Here is a 16,782-nt window from a genome sequence, read left to right as displayed (position 1 = left end):
GGTTCCAACTGCCGAAATCTCTGTTAAGACTTACTCCAGCCCATCTACACCCTCCCAGCCATTGAAGCCCTCCCCAGCCCATCTTCCGCCAAACGGCCATATACAGACACAGACTGTACAAGTCTGCCCAGTACTGGCCTTAGTTCAATATTTAATCTTATTTTCTGATTCTAAATCCTCTGTGTTCATCCCACGCTTCTTTGTACTCTGTCACAGTTTTACTCTACACCTCTCTCGGGAGCGCATTCCAGGCATCCACTGTGGACAACTAAGAAAATTCTGGAATATAGTTATAGTTAACTAGGACAACAGTTGTTTTTCTTATCATCCTTTATGAGTTAATCGTTCGAACAAACCCTGGGTGGTTGGTATTGCTGGGGTCTGGAATATTGACTGTCCAATCAAGAAGAAATCCAAATAATGTTTGAGAGTGTTGATGTGCCTGAATAAATTCATGTAAACCATTCCGGGCTCCCTTGGGAGAATGGTTTATAAAACTGAATATATAGTATGAAAAGTTTCAGCCTCTGATAAGCAGAACGCAGTATCTGCAGATTGTCATTTAGGTTGTAACCACCAGGGACTGTAGGAAGGGATAGGCTTAAGAGTCAATCACAAAAATATCATTCCTTTTATTAAGAAACAGGACAACCACAAAGAATTCCAGGAAACCAAACAGGATCCCTTTCCACCATCCCAATCCCTAAATCAAGAGCCCAGGCTGAGTTGCCTTTATTCCCCTGTTAACTCACTAGGATCCCTGTGCCTCAGGTGATATGATGTAAAAGGATGTGTGGAGGGATTAAAGCCAGCTTCCGCCCTTCAAGGGGCCCTGGACTGGAATCCTACTGGTTTGTGTTCTTAGTCCCATTGAATCTTTTCCAGCCTCAACTCTCGAAAAGGGAAAGAGGAGACAGGGTCCATGTCTGCTCCCTGGAGTAAGTAATTCTTTTCTCTGATCAGCTGGCAGGCTATTTGACAAATGTGAAGTGACCAAACCAGGCTGTAACTGGGCCTGAGTGGGACAGAGCATAGCTCCAACTGCACATCAGTTTCTCCAATCACACAAAGCATTATACCAAAAGTCAGAAACTTGTTTTTTTAAAGAAAAGCAGTAAACAGATTAAACCAGCTACTCAGGCCAGGCTTGACTCAGTGGCATGGGGAGGTGCTGCTCCCACTGAATCAGTGGCCTGGGCAGGTCCTGCTCCCACTTCTATCCCCTGCTTTTCTGCTTTCAGCTTCTTTTTGGCCAATTTCTGTTTCTTTTTCTCCTCCTTTTCCATCTCCTTCAACAGCTCCTGGAACTTATCGCTGCGGTGGTCCAATTTATGGCCAAATTTCTCCTGTGCTCGGGCTAGTAGCTGCTCCCGCCAGGCAGCCTCTGCCTGCTGCTTCTCCACTTGCATTTGCTTTTCCCGCCGCCAGTCTTCTATCATCTTTGGCATCTGAGCCATGTTGGCAGCAATCAGCTTCTCTCTAAGAACAGAACATTCCAAAAACACAAATAAACTCAGTTTGCCTTCCAGCCACTTGGAAGATGAAACATGTCGATTTAAAGGGAAGTACAGGAATTTATTACTGCAACCTTTGCATGCACAGAAGAGACAGAATTACTAATGATCTGGAATAGTGAAATTCCACTGTGTCTGACACAGGGCAAACCAACCAGTGAGGAAATGAGCCCAAAGCCCAGCCTGATGGGGAGAGAATGGGGGAGGGGCAATGAGCCCAAAGCCCAGTTTGTTCTGGGAGAAGAGTGTATTGGGGGGAGGGGGAATGAGCCCAAAGCCCAGTTTGTTCTGGGAGAAGAGTGTATTGGGAGGAGGGAGAATGAGCCCAAAGCCCAGTTTGTTCTGGGAGAAGAGTGTATTGGGAGGAGGAAGAATGAGCCCAAAGCCCAGTTTGTTCTGGGAGAAGAGGGTATTGGGGGGAGGGGGAATGAGCCCAAAGCCCAGTTTGTTCTGGGAGAAGAGGGTATTGGGGGGGAGGGGGAATGAGCCCAAAGCCCAGTTTGTTCTGGGAGAAGAGTGTATTGGGAGGAGGGAGAATGAGCCCAAAGCCCAGTTTGTTCTGGGAGAAGAGTGTATTGGGAGGAGGAAGAATGAGCCCAAAGCCCAGTTTGTTCTGGGAGAAGAGGGTATTGGGGGGAGGGGGAATGAGCCCAAAGCCCAGTTTGTTCTGGGAGAAGAGTGTATTGGGAGGAGGGAGAATGAGCCCAAAGCCCAGTTTGTTCTGGGAGAAGAGTGTATTGGGAGGAGGGAGAATGAGCCCAAAGCCCAGTTTGTTCTGGGAGAAGAGGGTATTGGGGGGAGGGGGAATGAGCCCAAAGCCCAGTTTGTTCTGGGAGAAGAGTGTATTGGGAGGAGGGAGAATGAGCCCAAAGCCCAGTTTGTTCTGGGAGAAGAGTGTATTGGGAGGAGGGAGAATGAGCCCAAAGCCCAGTTTGTTCTGGGAGGGGGAATGAGCCCAAAGCCCAGTGTGGTCCAGGGGTCACCTCTCCAGTCTGATGCGCCTCTCCTCTTCCTCCCGCTGGCGGATCCGGGCCTGCATGTCTGCGAGCGGCGGGTACCACGTGTCCTCCTCCTCGCGGACCTCCCGCAGCCGGGCCGGGTCGGGCCACAGCTGGGCCGGGCTCACGCCCGAGGCTGCCCCGTAGCGCCCGAACAGCTTCGCCTCCCAGCGGGGGCCCTTCTGCCACTCCGGGGTGCGCTGGTCCTGCGGGTCCGGCACGTACATGCCGTCCACCTTCCGGCGCAGAGGCTTGGCGTGAAAGTGCGACACCGACCCGGCGAGCGGCACCGGCGCGGACAGCCACGAACGACGCAACGCGCTCATTGCCGCCATCTTTGTGCGGGGCGGAAGCAGGAAGCCGACGTGCGAGAGGCCTCGCAGAGCAGGAAGCAGTGGAGGTGCCCGACTTGTTGCCTGACGCCTGCGTTTTGATTGGAAACTTTTGAAAAACAATTGAGACAAAGTTTGCAGACCATAAAAAAGTGCGTCTCTAGTTCTTAACACTTGCAAAAACAAATATAAAAAGTATGGTCCTTGAGGGCCTAATCCAGTCGGGTTTTCTGGATTTCCTCAATGAATATGCATGAGATCTATTTGCATGCACTGCTTTTAATGCCTATTCATTGGGGGAATCGTGAAAACCCGACTGGATTCCGGCCCTCGAGGACCAGAGTTGCCCACCTCTGGTCTAGCATCTGCCTCCTGTTTTTCCCCTTTGGTCCAGGCATTTCTCTCTCTCTTTCTTCTGCTTACAGAAACCCCCCCCCCCTTCCTATGTTCCCCTCACTGCCGTCCAGGCACCCAGATAGTCCAATAAAAAGAGGACATGTCCGGGTTTTCCCAGATGACTGGTAACCCTACATATGGCTCTAGAACAGACATGGGCAACTCCGGTCCTTGAGGGCTGGAATCCAATCGGGTTTTCAGGATTGCCCCCATGAATGTGCATGCAAATAGATCTCATATTCATGGGAGAAATCTTGAAAACCCAATTGGATTCCGGCCCTCGAGGACCGGAGTTGCCCATGTCTGCTCTAGATAGATGATGACGGATTAAAACAGGGGTCTCAAAGTCCCTCCTTGAGGGCCGCAATCCAGTCGGGTTTTCAGGATATCCCCAATGAATATGCATGAAATCTATGTGCATGCACTGCTTCAATGCATATTCATTGAGGAACTCCTGAAAACCCGACTGGATTGCGGCCCTCAAGGAGGGACTTTGAGATCCCTGGATTAAAACATCTGGGTTTTACTTCCATTGAAACCCTAACAACATCTGAAGGAGTCTGGGACTAGTTTTCCTAAGTGTTGAACTAAGTTTTCTCTTTAATAAAATGCTGAATGATGTTTAGCTGCAGACCTAACTTATCTCATGTTCTAGCCTGCCTGCACTGGGTGTTTTAGCTTGGGCATTCTAGCTTCTTATGGCTATCTCAGCATACATGATATTGTATTCCACCCTCCTGGACATGTAACAGAAAGACTGCAGGGCTTAGACCTGCTAGTGTGAGCTTAGGACCAATGATTGTTAAGAAAAGTAACACGTGAAAAGTTTTTTCTAGAATTCCCCTGCTGGAGTCTCCTGAAGGCAGTCTCACTTGCTTGGTGCTCTGTGCCTCCACCTGGGGAAAAGAAGCATTAGTGGGTGGAATCACCCTCTTCTCTCCCCAGGAAGAATACAAAAAGACTGCTGTAAACAAATTTTATTTCAAATATTTACACAGCTGTTTCTTGTGCTGTAACTCTCTGAACATTCTTTGCAGGTTAACTCCTTGGCTCTAGCACTGGCATTAGGTTCCAACATCAGCCCATTGGAGAGTAGAAATCCAAAGGAGATGTATGTGCTAGGTCGGAGGTAAGAGAAGTACTAGTGATATGACCTAACCAGGAGATGAACCTTGGGGGTGACAGTGTCTGAGGATCTCAAGGTGGCCATAGCCTAGAGCAGGGGTAGGGAACTCCGGTCCTCGAGAGCCGTATTCCAGTCGGGATTTCAGAATTTCCCCAATGAATATGCATGAGATCTATTTCATTGGGGAAATCCTGAAAACCCAACTGGAATACGGCTCTCGAGGACCGGAGTTCCCTACCCCTGGCCTAGGCCCTAGAGCAGTGGTTCCCAACCCTGTCCTGGAGGAACACCAGGCCAATTGGGTTTTCAGGCTAGCCCTAATGAATATGCATGAAGCAAATTTGCATGCCTATCACTTCCATCATATGCAAATCTCTCTCATGCATATTCATTAGGGCTAGCCTGAAAACCCGATTGGTCTGGTGTTCCTCCAGGACAGGGTTGGGAATCACTGCCCTAGAGGATGCTAGTCTGAATAGAGGGAGACATAATCAGCAGAAGGAAGAAGGTATTGATCTGTAGAAGTCATTGGTAAGGCCCCAATTGGAATATTTTTCAGAAATGAGGAAGTGGTTGGAGAGAGATAGGCTTGGGAATAATAACATCAGGAATTACTTTTTCACAGAGAGGATGGTGGATGACTGGAATACCCTTTAGGGCAATGGTTCCCAACCCTATCCTGGAGGACCACCAGCCAGTCAGGTTTTTGGGACACCCTAATGAATATGCATGGGGCAGATTTGCATACCTATCAACTCCATTATATGAAAATCTCTCTCATGCATATTCATTAGGGCTATCCCAAAAACCCGACTGGCTGGTGGTCCTCCAGGACAGGGTTGGGAACTACTGCTTTAGATAACGAGCCACAGTTTATAGATCGGCTCCTAATCCCTCATACTTCAAAACGTTCACTTCGGTCCAATACTCAAGGTCTATTAATGGTCCCCTCATTGAAAATAATAGGAACCAGACACCATGACATCTTCTCAGTTATGGCTCCTCTTATCTGGAATACCCTCCCCCTATATATCAGAAACATCAAAGACCTTAATTTATTTAAAACTAATCTAAAAACCTATCTCTTCAAATCTTCATTTAACCTTTAGAACAACTTTTCGGAGTACATGTAAACAATCAATACTTTCTCACACATCTTCCCCAACCTACTCGTTTGTTCCTACCCACATCATACCCCTTTCTTCCCTTGAGGAAACTACAATTTGTAACTTTTATTCCCTAATGTTCTTTCCTAATGTTTCTCAGTTCATCTGTATTGTCAATCTGTCGTAGCCCCTTGAAAATTGTTAATGTAAAATAACTTGTTTTATTGTTCTATACTATAATTCTTTTATTATGTAATTCGCTTAGATTTAATAGGCGAACCATCAAATTTTAATAAACTTGAAACTTGTGGCAACGGTGGAGGCAAAAACAGTGATGGAATTGCAATGGGATAAATAGAGAGGATCCGTCTATAGAAAGAGGAAGGAATCAGAGCAAAACTTAAATGACCTTCAGGCTTTGAATAGGGCCCATAGGGATGTATCCTGCTGGGATACCAGTGGTTGAACTATACAAGTCTTTAGCTGTTGTTACTATGTGTCCATATGACACTTCTGTAATTGTATTAATGAGAAAGACATAACACTGATGATGATTACAACGTGACATTCTCTTCTGATCTTTGGTATTTTTAGCTCTTACATTCTCTGCATTATGCTGGAGTCTCTCTTGTATTTTCAGCTCCTGTATTTCTGTATTTTGTTGGAGTCTCCTCCTTATTATTTTTTCAGTTCCTATACTCTGCTTTTTGCCAGCTTTTATCTATCTTTCTATATAAAGCAGCCTTGTTTTGTCTGGGCCTCTATTCTGACATACTATTAAGTTCATTTGCATTACATGTGGGAGTAGAAAACATTAAAAGCTGACACTGTGGGAGGATGGTGATTAACCCAGAGATATCACAGGAACAGCACAGTCTTCTCTACAGCTGGAAACAGAGTTGTGAAGACCAGTAGCTGGGAAAGTTGAAGATCTGTCACCTTGCCCCTGACAACCCCTCCCCTGAGTCCAGGAGCCCAGAGGCTGGATATTTGCTTTTCTCCTCAGGCTGACAGTGACCAAAACTCTAGGTCCCCAGGGTGAGACTCCAAAGAGCTACCAGGGCCAGGTGCAGTTCACAGAGAAGTGCCCGCTGGCTCCAGGGTTTTGAGTCTGAATTTTACATTTAATTCACATATCTCCAAATCTAAGCTCAAGTCATGGTACAGCTTAGCGGATGGACATGAGGGGAAAATGCCTCTTCCCCATACTGAGGGTTCAGATCCTGAATCTCTCCACTGTTAATATGATCCCAAAGAGATCTCTCCTAAGAGATAAAGGACTTTCACACTTCTTCCAGAAACTTGTCTAAACCCTTTTAAACCCAGCTATGCTAACTACTTTCATAACATCATCCAGTGGCAAATTCCACACCTTGACTGTGCCTTGATTGAAAAGTCATTCCCCTGATTTGTTTTAAAAGTGCTGCCTGTTTGTCTCATGGTGTGTTGTGAGTTTATCTCCTTGTCGCTTCTGCATGTTGTCATTCCATTTGTCCTTCCCCGGACATTTTCTAGTTCTCTTAGATTAGTGGTCTCAAACTCGCGGCCCAGGGACCACACGCAGCCCGCCAGGTCCTATTTTGAGGCCCTGGGTATGTTTATCATAATTTACAAAAGTAAAATAAAAGAGTATCTTCATCATATGTCTCTTTAGCTATAAATGACAATATTATTATTAAGACTTAGCCAAAAGGAAAGATTTAGAAACTCTAAAGAGTTTTACCTCCTGCAAAATTGTCATTTCTTTAATAAGACATTAACTATTTTTTTCTGAGGCCCTTCAAGTACCTACAAATCCAAAAGGTGGCCCTGCAAAGGGTTTGAGTTGGAGACCACTGACTTGGATGCAGCAACCAGAGCTGTACCCAACACTCAAGGTGTGGTTGTACCATGGAGCACTGCCAGACCCAAATTTAGGTAAAGCGAGTGCCCAGAGTGCCACGTGAAGACATCAAAGGCTGGATTTCTTAAAGGATGCCATTCGCATCTCAATCACACATCGGAATTGTGTCTTTTTTTTCTAACAGACGCCTTAAAGGTAGTCAAGGCGCCTGTCTCGTTCCTACGGAGAGCGTGGGACACTTAACGGATGCCCAAGGCCACTTCCGGTGAAAACCACATCCACACCAACCTTGTTTCATTGATTGATATGATCTTAATGTACTTGTTGTATTATCACTGTTTTATTTAGCATTTTTCTTATTGTAAACCGCATAGAACTGAGAGATGCTTCAGTAGAAAAATAGTTATTGTTATACGCCTTTGTAGGCGTCTAATAATTTATCCTTTATCTTCCCCGAGGGCCTCTTGTTTCTCTAATGGTCCAGCCGATATCCTCACAGCTTTTTTGCATCTAATGTACCTGAAAAGGTTTTACTTGTGTGTTTTTGGCTCTGTGGCAAGCTTCTTTTCCAATTTTCATTAAAGCCGATGCACATGGTCTTTCCTGTTTTCCTCTGTTCTTTGTGTGTCGCTTCTGTTGCCACTGTCTTGTGGTTTAAAATGTTCTCAACTCTCTTCATACAGAAATAGGACACCAGGGAGACCGGCAGAGGGAGGAAGAGAGCCAAGAATCAGCAGATTTGAAGCTTGAAGTAGAAAGACAATGTGGGCAGATATTCAAAGAGACTTTTAAGATAAATTGCCTGCCCTTATGTACTGAAGATAACTGCTGGCCATAATTATGTATCTGAAACCAAAGAAGGATTTGAGACATCTGGGTTTTATTTCCATTGAAAGAAATAGAAGAAAAACCTGGATGTCTCAATCCATCCTCTTTTTCTGGAGCCATATGGTAACCCTGGTCTTGGTCATTTGAAAAAGTATCTTCCTTATTTATTTATTTCTTATTTATATATACATCAAAAAGAATATTCAATGTATAGGAAAACAGAGTCTTGCCATAAAGATTCCTGAGCTTTACAAATATTTAACAATGCAAGAAAACTCCTAGAAGTTCTCATATTTGGAACATAAGAACATAAGCCGTGCCTCTGCCTGGTCAGACCTGAGGTCCATCACGCCCAGCAGTCCACTCACGTGGCGGCCCATCAGGTCCAGGACCTGAATACTAGCCCTTTATCTATACCCTTCTATCCCCTTTTCCTTCAGGAAATTATCCAATCCCTTCCTGAACCCCAATACCGTACTCTGTCCTACCACACCCTCTGGAAGCGCGTTCCAGGTGTCCACCACCCGTTGGGTGAAGAAGAACTTCCTAGCATTAGTTCTGAATCTGTCCCTTCTTAATTTTTCCGAATGCCCTCTCGTTCTTGTAGTTTCCAAAAGCTTGAAGAATCTGTCCCTCTCCCTTTCTCTATGCCCTTTGTGATCTTATAAGTCTCTATCATATCCCCTCTAAGTCTCCGCTTCTCCAATGAAAAAAGCCCCAGTCTCTCTAATCTTTCAGCATATGAAAGCTTTTCATCAAACGCGTCGCTCTCTTCTGAACCCTCTCGAGTATCGCCATATCCTTCTTTAGGTACAGCGACCAATATTGGACGCAGTACTCCAGATGTGGGCGCACCATCGCCCGATACAACGGCAGGATAACTTCTTTCGTTCTGCTTGTAATACCCTTCTTGATTATTCCTAGCATTCTATTTGCTTTCTTAGCAGCCGCTGCGCATTGTGCCGATGGCTTCGTTGTCATGAACACTATTACCCCAAGTCCCTTTCTTGGGAACTCTCACTCAATAACAGCCCTCCCATTGTGTAGCTGTAGCTCGGGTTTCTGTTTCCTACGTGTAAGACTTTGCATTTCTCTACATTGAACTTCATCTGCCATCTCGTCGCCCACTCCCCTAGTTTGTTTAGGTCCCTTTGTAAATCTTCGCAGTCCTCTTTAGTCCTAGCCCCATTGAATAGCTTGGTGTCAACTGCAAATTTTATTACTTCGCTCTTCGTCTTCGTTTCTAGATCATTTATAAATACATTGAATAGCAGTGGTCCAAGCACCAACCCCTGCGGAACACCACTCGTGGCCTTCCTCCAGTCCGAGTAGTGGCCCTTCACTCCTACCCTCTGCTTTCTGCCCGCCAACCAATTCCTGATCCATCTGAGAACGTCTCCTTCCACCCCATGGTTCTTTAGTTTCCGAAGTAGACGTTCATGGGGTACCTTGTCAAAGGCTTTTTGGAAGTCTAATTATACAATGTCTATGGGGTCCCCTTTGTCCAACTGTTTGTTAATTCCTTCAAAGAAGTGCAATAAGTTCGTCAGGCACGATCTTCTCTTGCAGAAGCCATGTTGGTTTGTTTTCATAAGTTTATGCCTCTCTGGAGGGGATAATTCAAAATATCAGGAGTGATTTGTCTAGAACAGGGGTCTCCAAACTTTTTGCCAGGAGGGCCACATTGGGTATTTCAGCACTTTTCAGTGGGCTGCAGTAAAATCCTTATGAGTGCCGGAGCTTTTACCTCACCAGTCCACAGTAGAAACTTCTACTGTGGCTTTGTTAAAGGGGGCCAAAGAATATTCTAATGCCTCAATGCACCTTCAGTACGGTCTGCAATTCTGGTACCACATCTCAAAAAAGATTTAGCAGAATTAGACAAAGTTTCAAAGAGGATGCACAAATCACAGAGAAATAGGGGTCCTTTTACTGAGGCGCGCTAAACGATAAACGATATGAAAGTTGCCAATCAGATGGAGAAAGCTTCAGCAAAGGCTAGACAAATGCTGGGTTACATCAGAAGGAGCTTTATCAGCCGAAAGCCTGAAGTCATACTGCCGTTATACAGATCCATGGTGAGACCTCACCTGGAGTACTGTGTCCAGTTTTGGAGGCCACATTATCAAAAAGATGTGAAGAGAATGGAGTCGATCCAGAGAATGGCCACTAGGATGGTCTCAAGACTTAAAGACATCTCATATGAAGAACATCTGACCAGACTGCGCTTATATTCTCTCGAGGAGTGCAAAGAAAGGGAGGGACATGATAGAAACATTCAAATACATCATGGGTCGCACTGAAGTGGAGGAAGAAATCTTTTTTCTTACGGGTCCCACGGCAACAAGAGGGCATCCGCTAAAACTTAAGGGGGGAAGATTTCATGGTGACACCAGGAAATACTTCTTCACCGAAAGGGTGATTGATCGATGGAATAAACTTCCACGCCAGGTGGTCGAAGCTAGTAGCGTGCTCAACTTCAAATGTTGATGGGACAAACAGGTGGGGATGCTACAGAGTTATGCATAAAAGATGGGTACTCCAGGGAGGGAGGGTTCTTGAGTGAGCAGACTTGTTGGGCTGCCGGCCCTCTTCTGCCGTCATATTCTATGTTTCTAAAGATTTACGTCTGTTAAATGCTAAGGTGCCTTATATTCTATGGGTGCCTTAGCATTTAGTACATGCTAAATCGATTAGCATGAGCTAAATCGGTTATCACGCCTTAGTAAAAGGACCCCATAAATCTCATTATGATTCTTTGTTTTTTTGATGATTTGTGCATCCTGTAAAAAAAAAATAAAAGTTCAAAGAAGAGCAACCAAGACGATAAAGGGGCTGGAACTCCTCCTGTATGAGGAAAGACTAAAAAGGTTAGGGCTCTTCAGTCTACAAACTCCTGAGTGGATCAAAGACCAGAATTCTTTGCCAGAGGATGCGGCAAAAGTAGCTGAGTTGAAAAAAGATTTGGACAAATCCTTAAAGTATTATGAAGCCACCTAGACTGGCCACCCTTGCCCTGACCCAGCAGTGGCTTCCCTGGTTCTCAGCTGCTGTGGGGTGTGCAAATTCTGTTACATGTATCTGTGTAACAGGTAAAAATGAAATGCCTCCCCTCCCATGCTGACTTCTTGTTCTGCCAGGGCCCTGGGATTATTTTGGCAGCCCCAGGGGCAGCTCAGATTTCTTTTCTTTGCAATTTGAGGTTGGAACAGAGAGTTTGAGTCTTACGGGCTTTTTGGCTGTGGCCATGGCCGTGGTCCCTGGGCAGTGGAAAAGGGTTGATTGCTGGCAGCTCTGTTTGCATTTTCCATCCTTAAAAGAGCAGTTTGTGGGGGAAACAAACTATTTTTGGCACTTTCTTTAGTTACGGTAGTGTGAGCTTTAAACAGCACCAGAGGTGGGGAGCCACTGCACATATTGGACACGATTGGGGTGTTGCAGAGCTGCACATGTGTGGAGCAGGTTAGGCCACTGTCTTTTTCCCACCTCAGCATAACTGCAGAACATCATACATAACATACCGCCATGATCAGACGACTTCTAGGCGGTTCACACTGAAGAGAGCTGGACAAAATGCAAATAAGAAAAGACAGAATAAGATTGTTAAATTTTGTGTGACTTCTAGCACACAACAAGTGGCCTCAGAGCCCAGGAGATAATTTTCCCAGCCGTAATCATGTCGATAACCTCCTCCCTCACCCTGTGGAAGCTCCTGTGATATCTGTGTGATTTACTTTGGAGTGCAGATTTCATTAGGAACTTTACACCCCTCTTTTGAATACAGAGCTTGTCACTTTTGCTAAGGATGTTATAATTGGCTTTTCTGTTCCCAAGCTCCCATCTGGGGTGGGGGGCTTTAAGATGGAGGGCAAGTATAAAGACTCCAAGTCCCCTTTGTTACAGCTCAGAACTGACGGCAGGGTTAGCTGCTTGTAACCTTGGACAAAGACAAAGAGCACTTAACCTCCCTCCTCTATCCATCGAAGATGCAGGCTGCAGAGACCAGGACGGCACTTGTTCTGTTCTGTCTGCTGGGGACTGTAGCCCCCACAGCACAACCAGGACCCTCCCATGCCAAAGAGATAGAAGAGGAAACTTCTTCAGCCTCTGACTTTGGCAGTGCTGACCTGCCTCAAGGGAACCTGCACAATATCCCAGTCCTTCCACACTCCTTTCTTCTGGGAAAGTTTGGGAGATCTTTTCTCCCTCCTCCGAGGGGGAACCCTGCCGCTGATCTCCTAAAGGCCACACCTCAGAGAGAGGGAGTTCATCTCGGGAGGTCCACTCATTTTCCTCGGGTGGAAACGATGCAGAAGATGAAGGCACGAATGCAGGTGTGGAAAAGAGCGATCCAAAGGGGGAGCGGAGACCCCCAGGACAGGGTTATCCTGCCCCTGAATCCCAAAGAAGTCACCAAGTCCGCCTGCAAAACTTTACCCTTTAATCAGGTCAGTATCCCATTATAGATAAAGATCATATGACCTATCTAGTCTGTCCATGTACACCACACAAGTAATCTACCACTATTCTTTCTATAGCTCGCTAGAGAATGACACGGTGACAAAATTCATCACCGTTCTAGTGTCTATTTCAACTTCAGTCCTTCTACGCCAGCATTCTTCAAAGCAAAGCTTGCGGGTCAATGGTTGTGGCCATTCATACTCTGATTCTTCCCTCTCTCCTTAAAGAATGACATGAAGATGGTTTCCCGCGGTTATCCGCGGGGACGGGAACGGTGATGAATTTTGTCACCGTGTCATTCTCTAATGCACGCAGCGCTGCACAGAGTCACAGAGAGTAAAAAACAGTCCCTGCTCCAAAGAGCTTACAATCTAAACAGGATGTCATGGATCCAGTTAAGGGGAACGGTTAATCAGCAGGCTGGGTTGGAGAGCAGAGGAGTAGGGCATCTTTAATTCAAATACCATCTTCATCTTCACCACCTCCACTGGGAGGCCACTGCACGTATTCACCACTGAAGAAGTATTTTTTGAGGTTATTTCTGAATCTATCCTCTTTCATCTTCATCCTATGCCCCCTTATTCCAGAGTTTCCTTTCAATTGACTCACCTCATGTGCATTTGTCACATATGTAGATATTTAAATATCTCTATCATATCTCCCCTGTCCCGCTTTTCCTCCAAAGTCTACAGATTGAGATCTTTAAGTCTGTCCCCATACGCCTTATCACGAAGACCACACACCATTTTAGTAGCCTTCCTCTGGACCGACTCCATCCTTTTTACATCTTTTTGAAGGTTCGGCCTCCAGAATTGTACACAATATTCTAAATGAGGTCTCACCAGTCTTATAAAGGGGCATCAATACCTCCTTTTTCCTACTGGCTATACCTCTCCCTATGCAACCCAGCATCCTTCTAGCTTTCGCCGTCACCTTTTCAACCTGTTTGGCCACCTTAAGCTCATCACATACAATCACACCCAAGTCCTGCTCTTCCATCGTGCACATAAGTTCTTCACCCCCTAAACTGTTCCCTCTGGTTTTTGCAGCCCAAATGCATGACCTTGCATTTCTTAGCATTAAACTTAGCTGCCAAATTTCAGATCATTTCTCAAGCTTTGCTAGGTCCTTCCTCATGTTACCCACACACTCAGGGGTGTCTATTACAGAATTTGGTATCATCTGCAAAAAGGCAAATCTTACTAGACAGCCCTTCAGCAATATCACTTACAAAAATGTTAAAAAGAATCGGCTCAATCACTGATTCTCGTGGAATACCACTGGTAAAAGAGCGTATGAACCTCTAACTGTGCTAAGCTATTAATGTCAATGCTGTGTAATAAGAACAGTTTACAGTTGGGATGTTGCAGGGCAGAAGTGACGGGTTCTGTCAAAGATGGGGAAGAATTGCTCTCTATTAGACTAATTTCTCAGCTGTGAATGTAACCTCTGCCTTCCCTTTTTTTTTTTTTTGCAGACTGTTTCTCAGAAGGGATGCATCCCTCTCTCCATCCCCAACCACTTCTGCTTCGGTCACTGCAGCTCCTTCTACGTGCCTGGGTCCCAGAGTGGCGGCTCACGTCCCTGCGCCAGCTGTGCCCCCAGCTGGGTCGAAACAGTGACGGTCTCACTGCAGTGCCATGGCAAAACCCAGATACGTGAACTGGAGGTCGCACTGGTGATGAAGTGCGAGTGTGAAGCGCGCCAAGAGTGGAGGATGGATGAAAGACTCCTGAGAAAGTAGAGGAAAAAAGAAGTTCAATGAACTGTTTTTCAGTTAACTAACTTTCCACTGTTTCTCTGTCCCTCCCATGATGAGAGATGATTTGGCTTCCAAAGTACAGGCTGTCTTCTCTGGTGATACCAGAAGTTTAGCATCTGTTTAAATCATTGACGTTTCTGCTGCTGTGACTCTTGGATCTGCCTAGTTTGCTGCTGAAAACAACAGTCTGAGTTATTATGTGTATGTTTCACTGCTCATTGGAAGAGGACTTCAAAGCAGAGGATGTGTTCATCTTATAGCACATGTCCTCAGGTAGTGGGATAAGTTATTTGCTATAGCACATATCACTTTTACACATGCGTGGAAAAACACATCCAGAGCTTTGTCACCTATTGCTACTCAGCAGTAGCCAAACCCATGTAAACTGAAAAGTCAATAGTGAGTGGAAAATGGGGCAGATAAAAGCTGAAGGGCAAGTAACCAGTTCCAGTTACCTCCTCTTCCCCCAGTGCTCTTCCAGATGCTATGCTGATTTCTCAGAAGATGCTTGTTCTGTGTTAGCTAAGTGAGGGAGCCGAGACAGGCCAGAGGAGTGACAACCCACCTGACAAAGCGCAAGCTGCTTAAATAGTAGAATTTCTTCGTTACTTCTCTCTCTCTTCCCTCCATCCTGTGATTCAATAACTCTGTATTTTTGTGAGAAAATCCATTTTTACAAGGTTGATTTGCAAAAATAAAGGTTTCATTTACACACACGAGTGGGGTGATTTGGGCAGATAGAGGCGATAATGATCTCCATCTTATCGTGTACATTTTTCAGTTTAAATGTTCTCAGCCAGCGTTCCCTGCCTAGAATGGTTGGATAGTGAGGGCTAGAAAGGTTTTCAGTGAATAAACAACAGGTCCTTGATGAAAGCCAGGTGGACGTAGCAAGATCATATGTAACAGGTTTCTGAGGTATGACAAACCCTGTAGGATCATTTTCCTTGAAAATGGGTGATCTCTATGGGGTCCTTTAACTAAGGCACGCTAAATGCTAAGGAGCCCATAGAACATAATGGGCGCCTTAGTAAAAGGACCCTTATGTGAGATATTGATCAGATGTGATATATAATCCTTGAGATTTGGTAGACCCTGTGTGATATACAGTAGATTGTTGAAGCGGGAACAGTACCTCTGTGATATTGCGTTCAATTCTGGTCTCCTTATCTCAAGAAAGATATAGTGGCGCTAGAAAAGGTTCAAAGAAGAGCGACCAAGATGGTAAAGGGGATGGAACTCCTCTCGTATGAGGAAAGACTAAAATGGTTAGGGCTTTTCAGCTTGAAAAAAAGACAGATGAGGGGAGATAGGATTGAAGTCTACAAAATCCTGAGTGGAGTAGAACGGGTACAAGTGGATCGATCTGTCACTCCGTCAAAAATTACAAAAACTAGGGGACACTCGATGAAGTTACAGGGAAACACTTTTAAAACCAATAAGAGGAAATTTTTCTTCACTCGGAGAATAGTTAAGCTCTGGAACGCATTGCCAGAGGATGTGGTAAGAGCAGATAGCGTAGCTGGTTTTAAGGAAGGTTTGGACAAGTTTCTGGAGGAAAAGTCCCTAGTCTGTTATTAAGACATGGGGGAAGAGCGGATAGCATAGCAGGTTTTAAGAAAGGTTTGGACAAGTTCCTGGAGGAAAAGTCCCTAGTCTGTTATTAAGACATGGGGGGAAGAGCGGATAGCGTAGCTGGTTTTAAGAAAGGTTTGGACAAGTTCCTGGAGGAAAAGTCCCTAGTCTGTTATTAAGACATTGGGGAAGCCACTGCTTGCCTTGGATCGGTAGCATGGAATTTTGCTACTCCTTGGGTTTTGGCCAGGTACTAGGGACCTGGATTGGCCACCGTCAGAACGGGCTACTGGGCTTGATGGACCATTGGTCTGACCCAGTAAGGCTAGTCTTCTGTTCTTATATATCCTTGAGGTATCGCACTCCCTTTCAATATATATTTTTGAGGTGGGGATAGTCCCCGTGTGATATACGAGAGATCTTCCAAAAGTTTCCGCACATAATCGCCCTGTTTTGTGATACATTTTTCCCAGCGTCCCGCTAACACACCCTCTCGCTACTTCTCCTGCCCCAACCATTTCCCGTGAAAATCTGTTCGCTCTTTGACCTTTAGACACCACTTCAGGCGATCTATCTGTCTCTGGTTATTCTGTTTTTAACCCGCTTAAAGCTTTACCCTCATCTTCTCTGTTTTAACTCCTTCCCTTGCCCCCTCCTCTGATTTTATCGTAACCAACCCATTCTTTTCCTTTCCTTTTTATTGTAAACTGCTGAGATTTTAACCTCGGTTTCATATTTGCGGTATATCTCAAATAAATTGAACTTGAAAGTGCAGAAACTTTTTTAAAGAACCCTCGTATATTTTTGAGGTGAGGACAGCCCCTCTGTGATATCAATCCTG

General features: G+C 45.3%; 2 protein-coding genes across 2 annotated transcripts; one reads left to right on the top strand and one right to left on the bottom strand.

Annotated features, from left to right (window-relative positions):
* Positions 1-607: 607 nt before the first annotated feature.
* GADD45GIP1 (GADD45G interacting protein 1) lies at positions 608-2,884 on the bottom strand. The gene is made up of 2 exons (XM_033923428.1): positions 2,498-2,884; positions 608-1,479 (listed from the first exon to the last, which is right to left on the bottom strand). The coding sequence occupies exons 1-2, from the start codon at positions 2,845-2,847 to the stop codon at positions 1,137-1,139; spliced, it is 693 nt and encodes a 230-aa protein (XP_033779319.1). The 5' UTR covers positions 2,848-2,884; the 3' UTR covers positions 608-1,136.
* Positions 2,885-12,450: 9,566 nt separating this feature from the next.
* Positions 12,451-14,969, top strand: DAND5 (DAN domain BMP antagonist family member 5). Its single transcript, XM_033923414.1, has 2 exons — positions 12,451-12,591; positions 14,082-14,969. The coding sequence occupies exons 1-2, from the start codon at positions 12,451-12,453 to the stop codon at positions 14,346-14,348; spliced, it is 408 nt and encodes a 135-aa protein (XP_033779305.1). The 3' UTR covers positions 14,349-14,969.
* Positions 14,970-16,782: the final 1,813 nt, after the last annotated feature.

The sequence above is a fragment of the Geotrypetes seraphini genome, chromosome 16, assembly GCF_902459505.1.
Source record: "Geotrypetes seraphini chromosome 16, aGeoSer1.1, whole genome shotgun sequence".
Classification (NCBI taxonomy): Eukaryota; Metazoa; Chordata; class Amphibia; order Gymnophiona; family Dermophiidae; genus Geotrypetes; species Geotrypetes seraphini.
This window is presented reverse-complemented; position numbering and strand designations above follow the sequence as displayed.

What these genes read in the sequence shown, in the direction of transcription:
- GADD45GIP1 (XM_033923428.1), bottom strand. Translation starts at nt 2,847, where the DNA reads ATGGCGGCAATGAGCGCGTTGCGTCGTTCGTGGCTGTCCGCGCCGGTG. An exon ending in AGGCGCATCAGACTGGAGAG is followed by an intron (nt 1,480 to 2,497) that starts GTGACCCCTGGA and finishes TTCTGTTCTTAG; the next exon opens with AGAGAAGCTGATTGCTGCCA.
- DAND5 (XM_033923414.1), top strand. Translation starts at nt 12,451, where the DNA reads ATGCAGAAGATGAAGGCACGAATGCAGGTGTGGAAAAGAGCGATCCAA. An exon ending in AAACTTTACCCTTTAATCAG is followed by an intron (nt 12,592 to 14,081) that starts GTCAGTATCCCA and finishes TTTTTTTTGCAG; the next exon opens with ACTGTTTCTCAGAAGGGATG.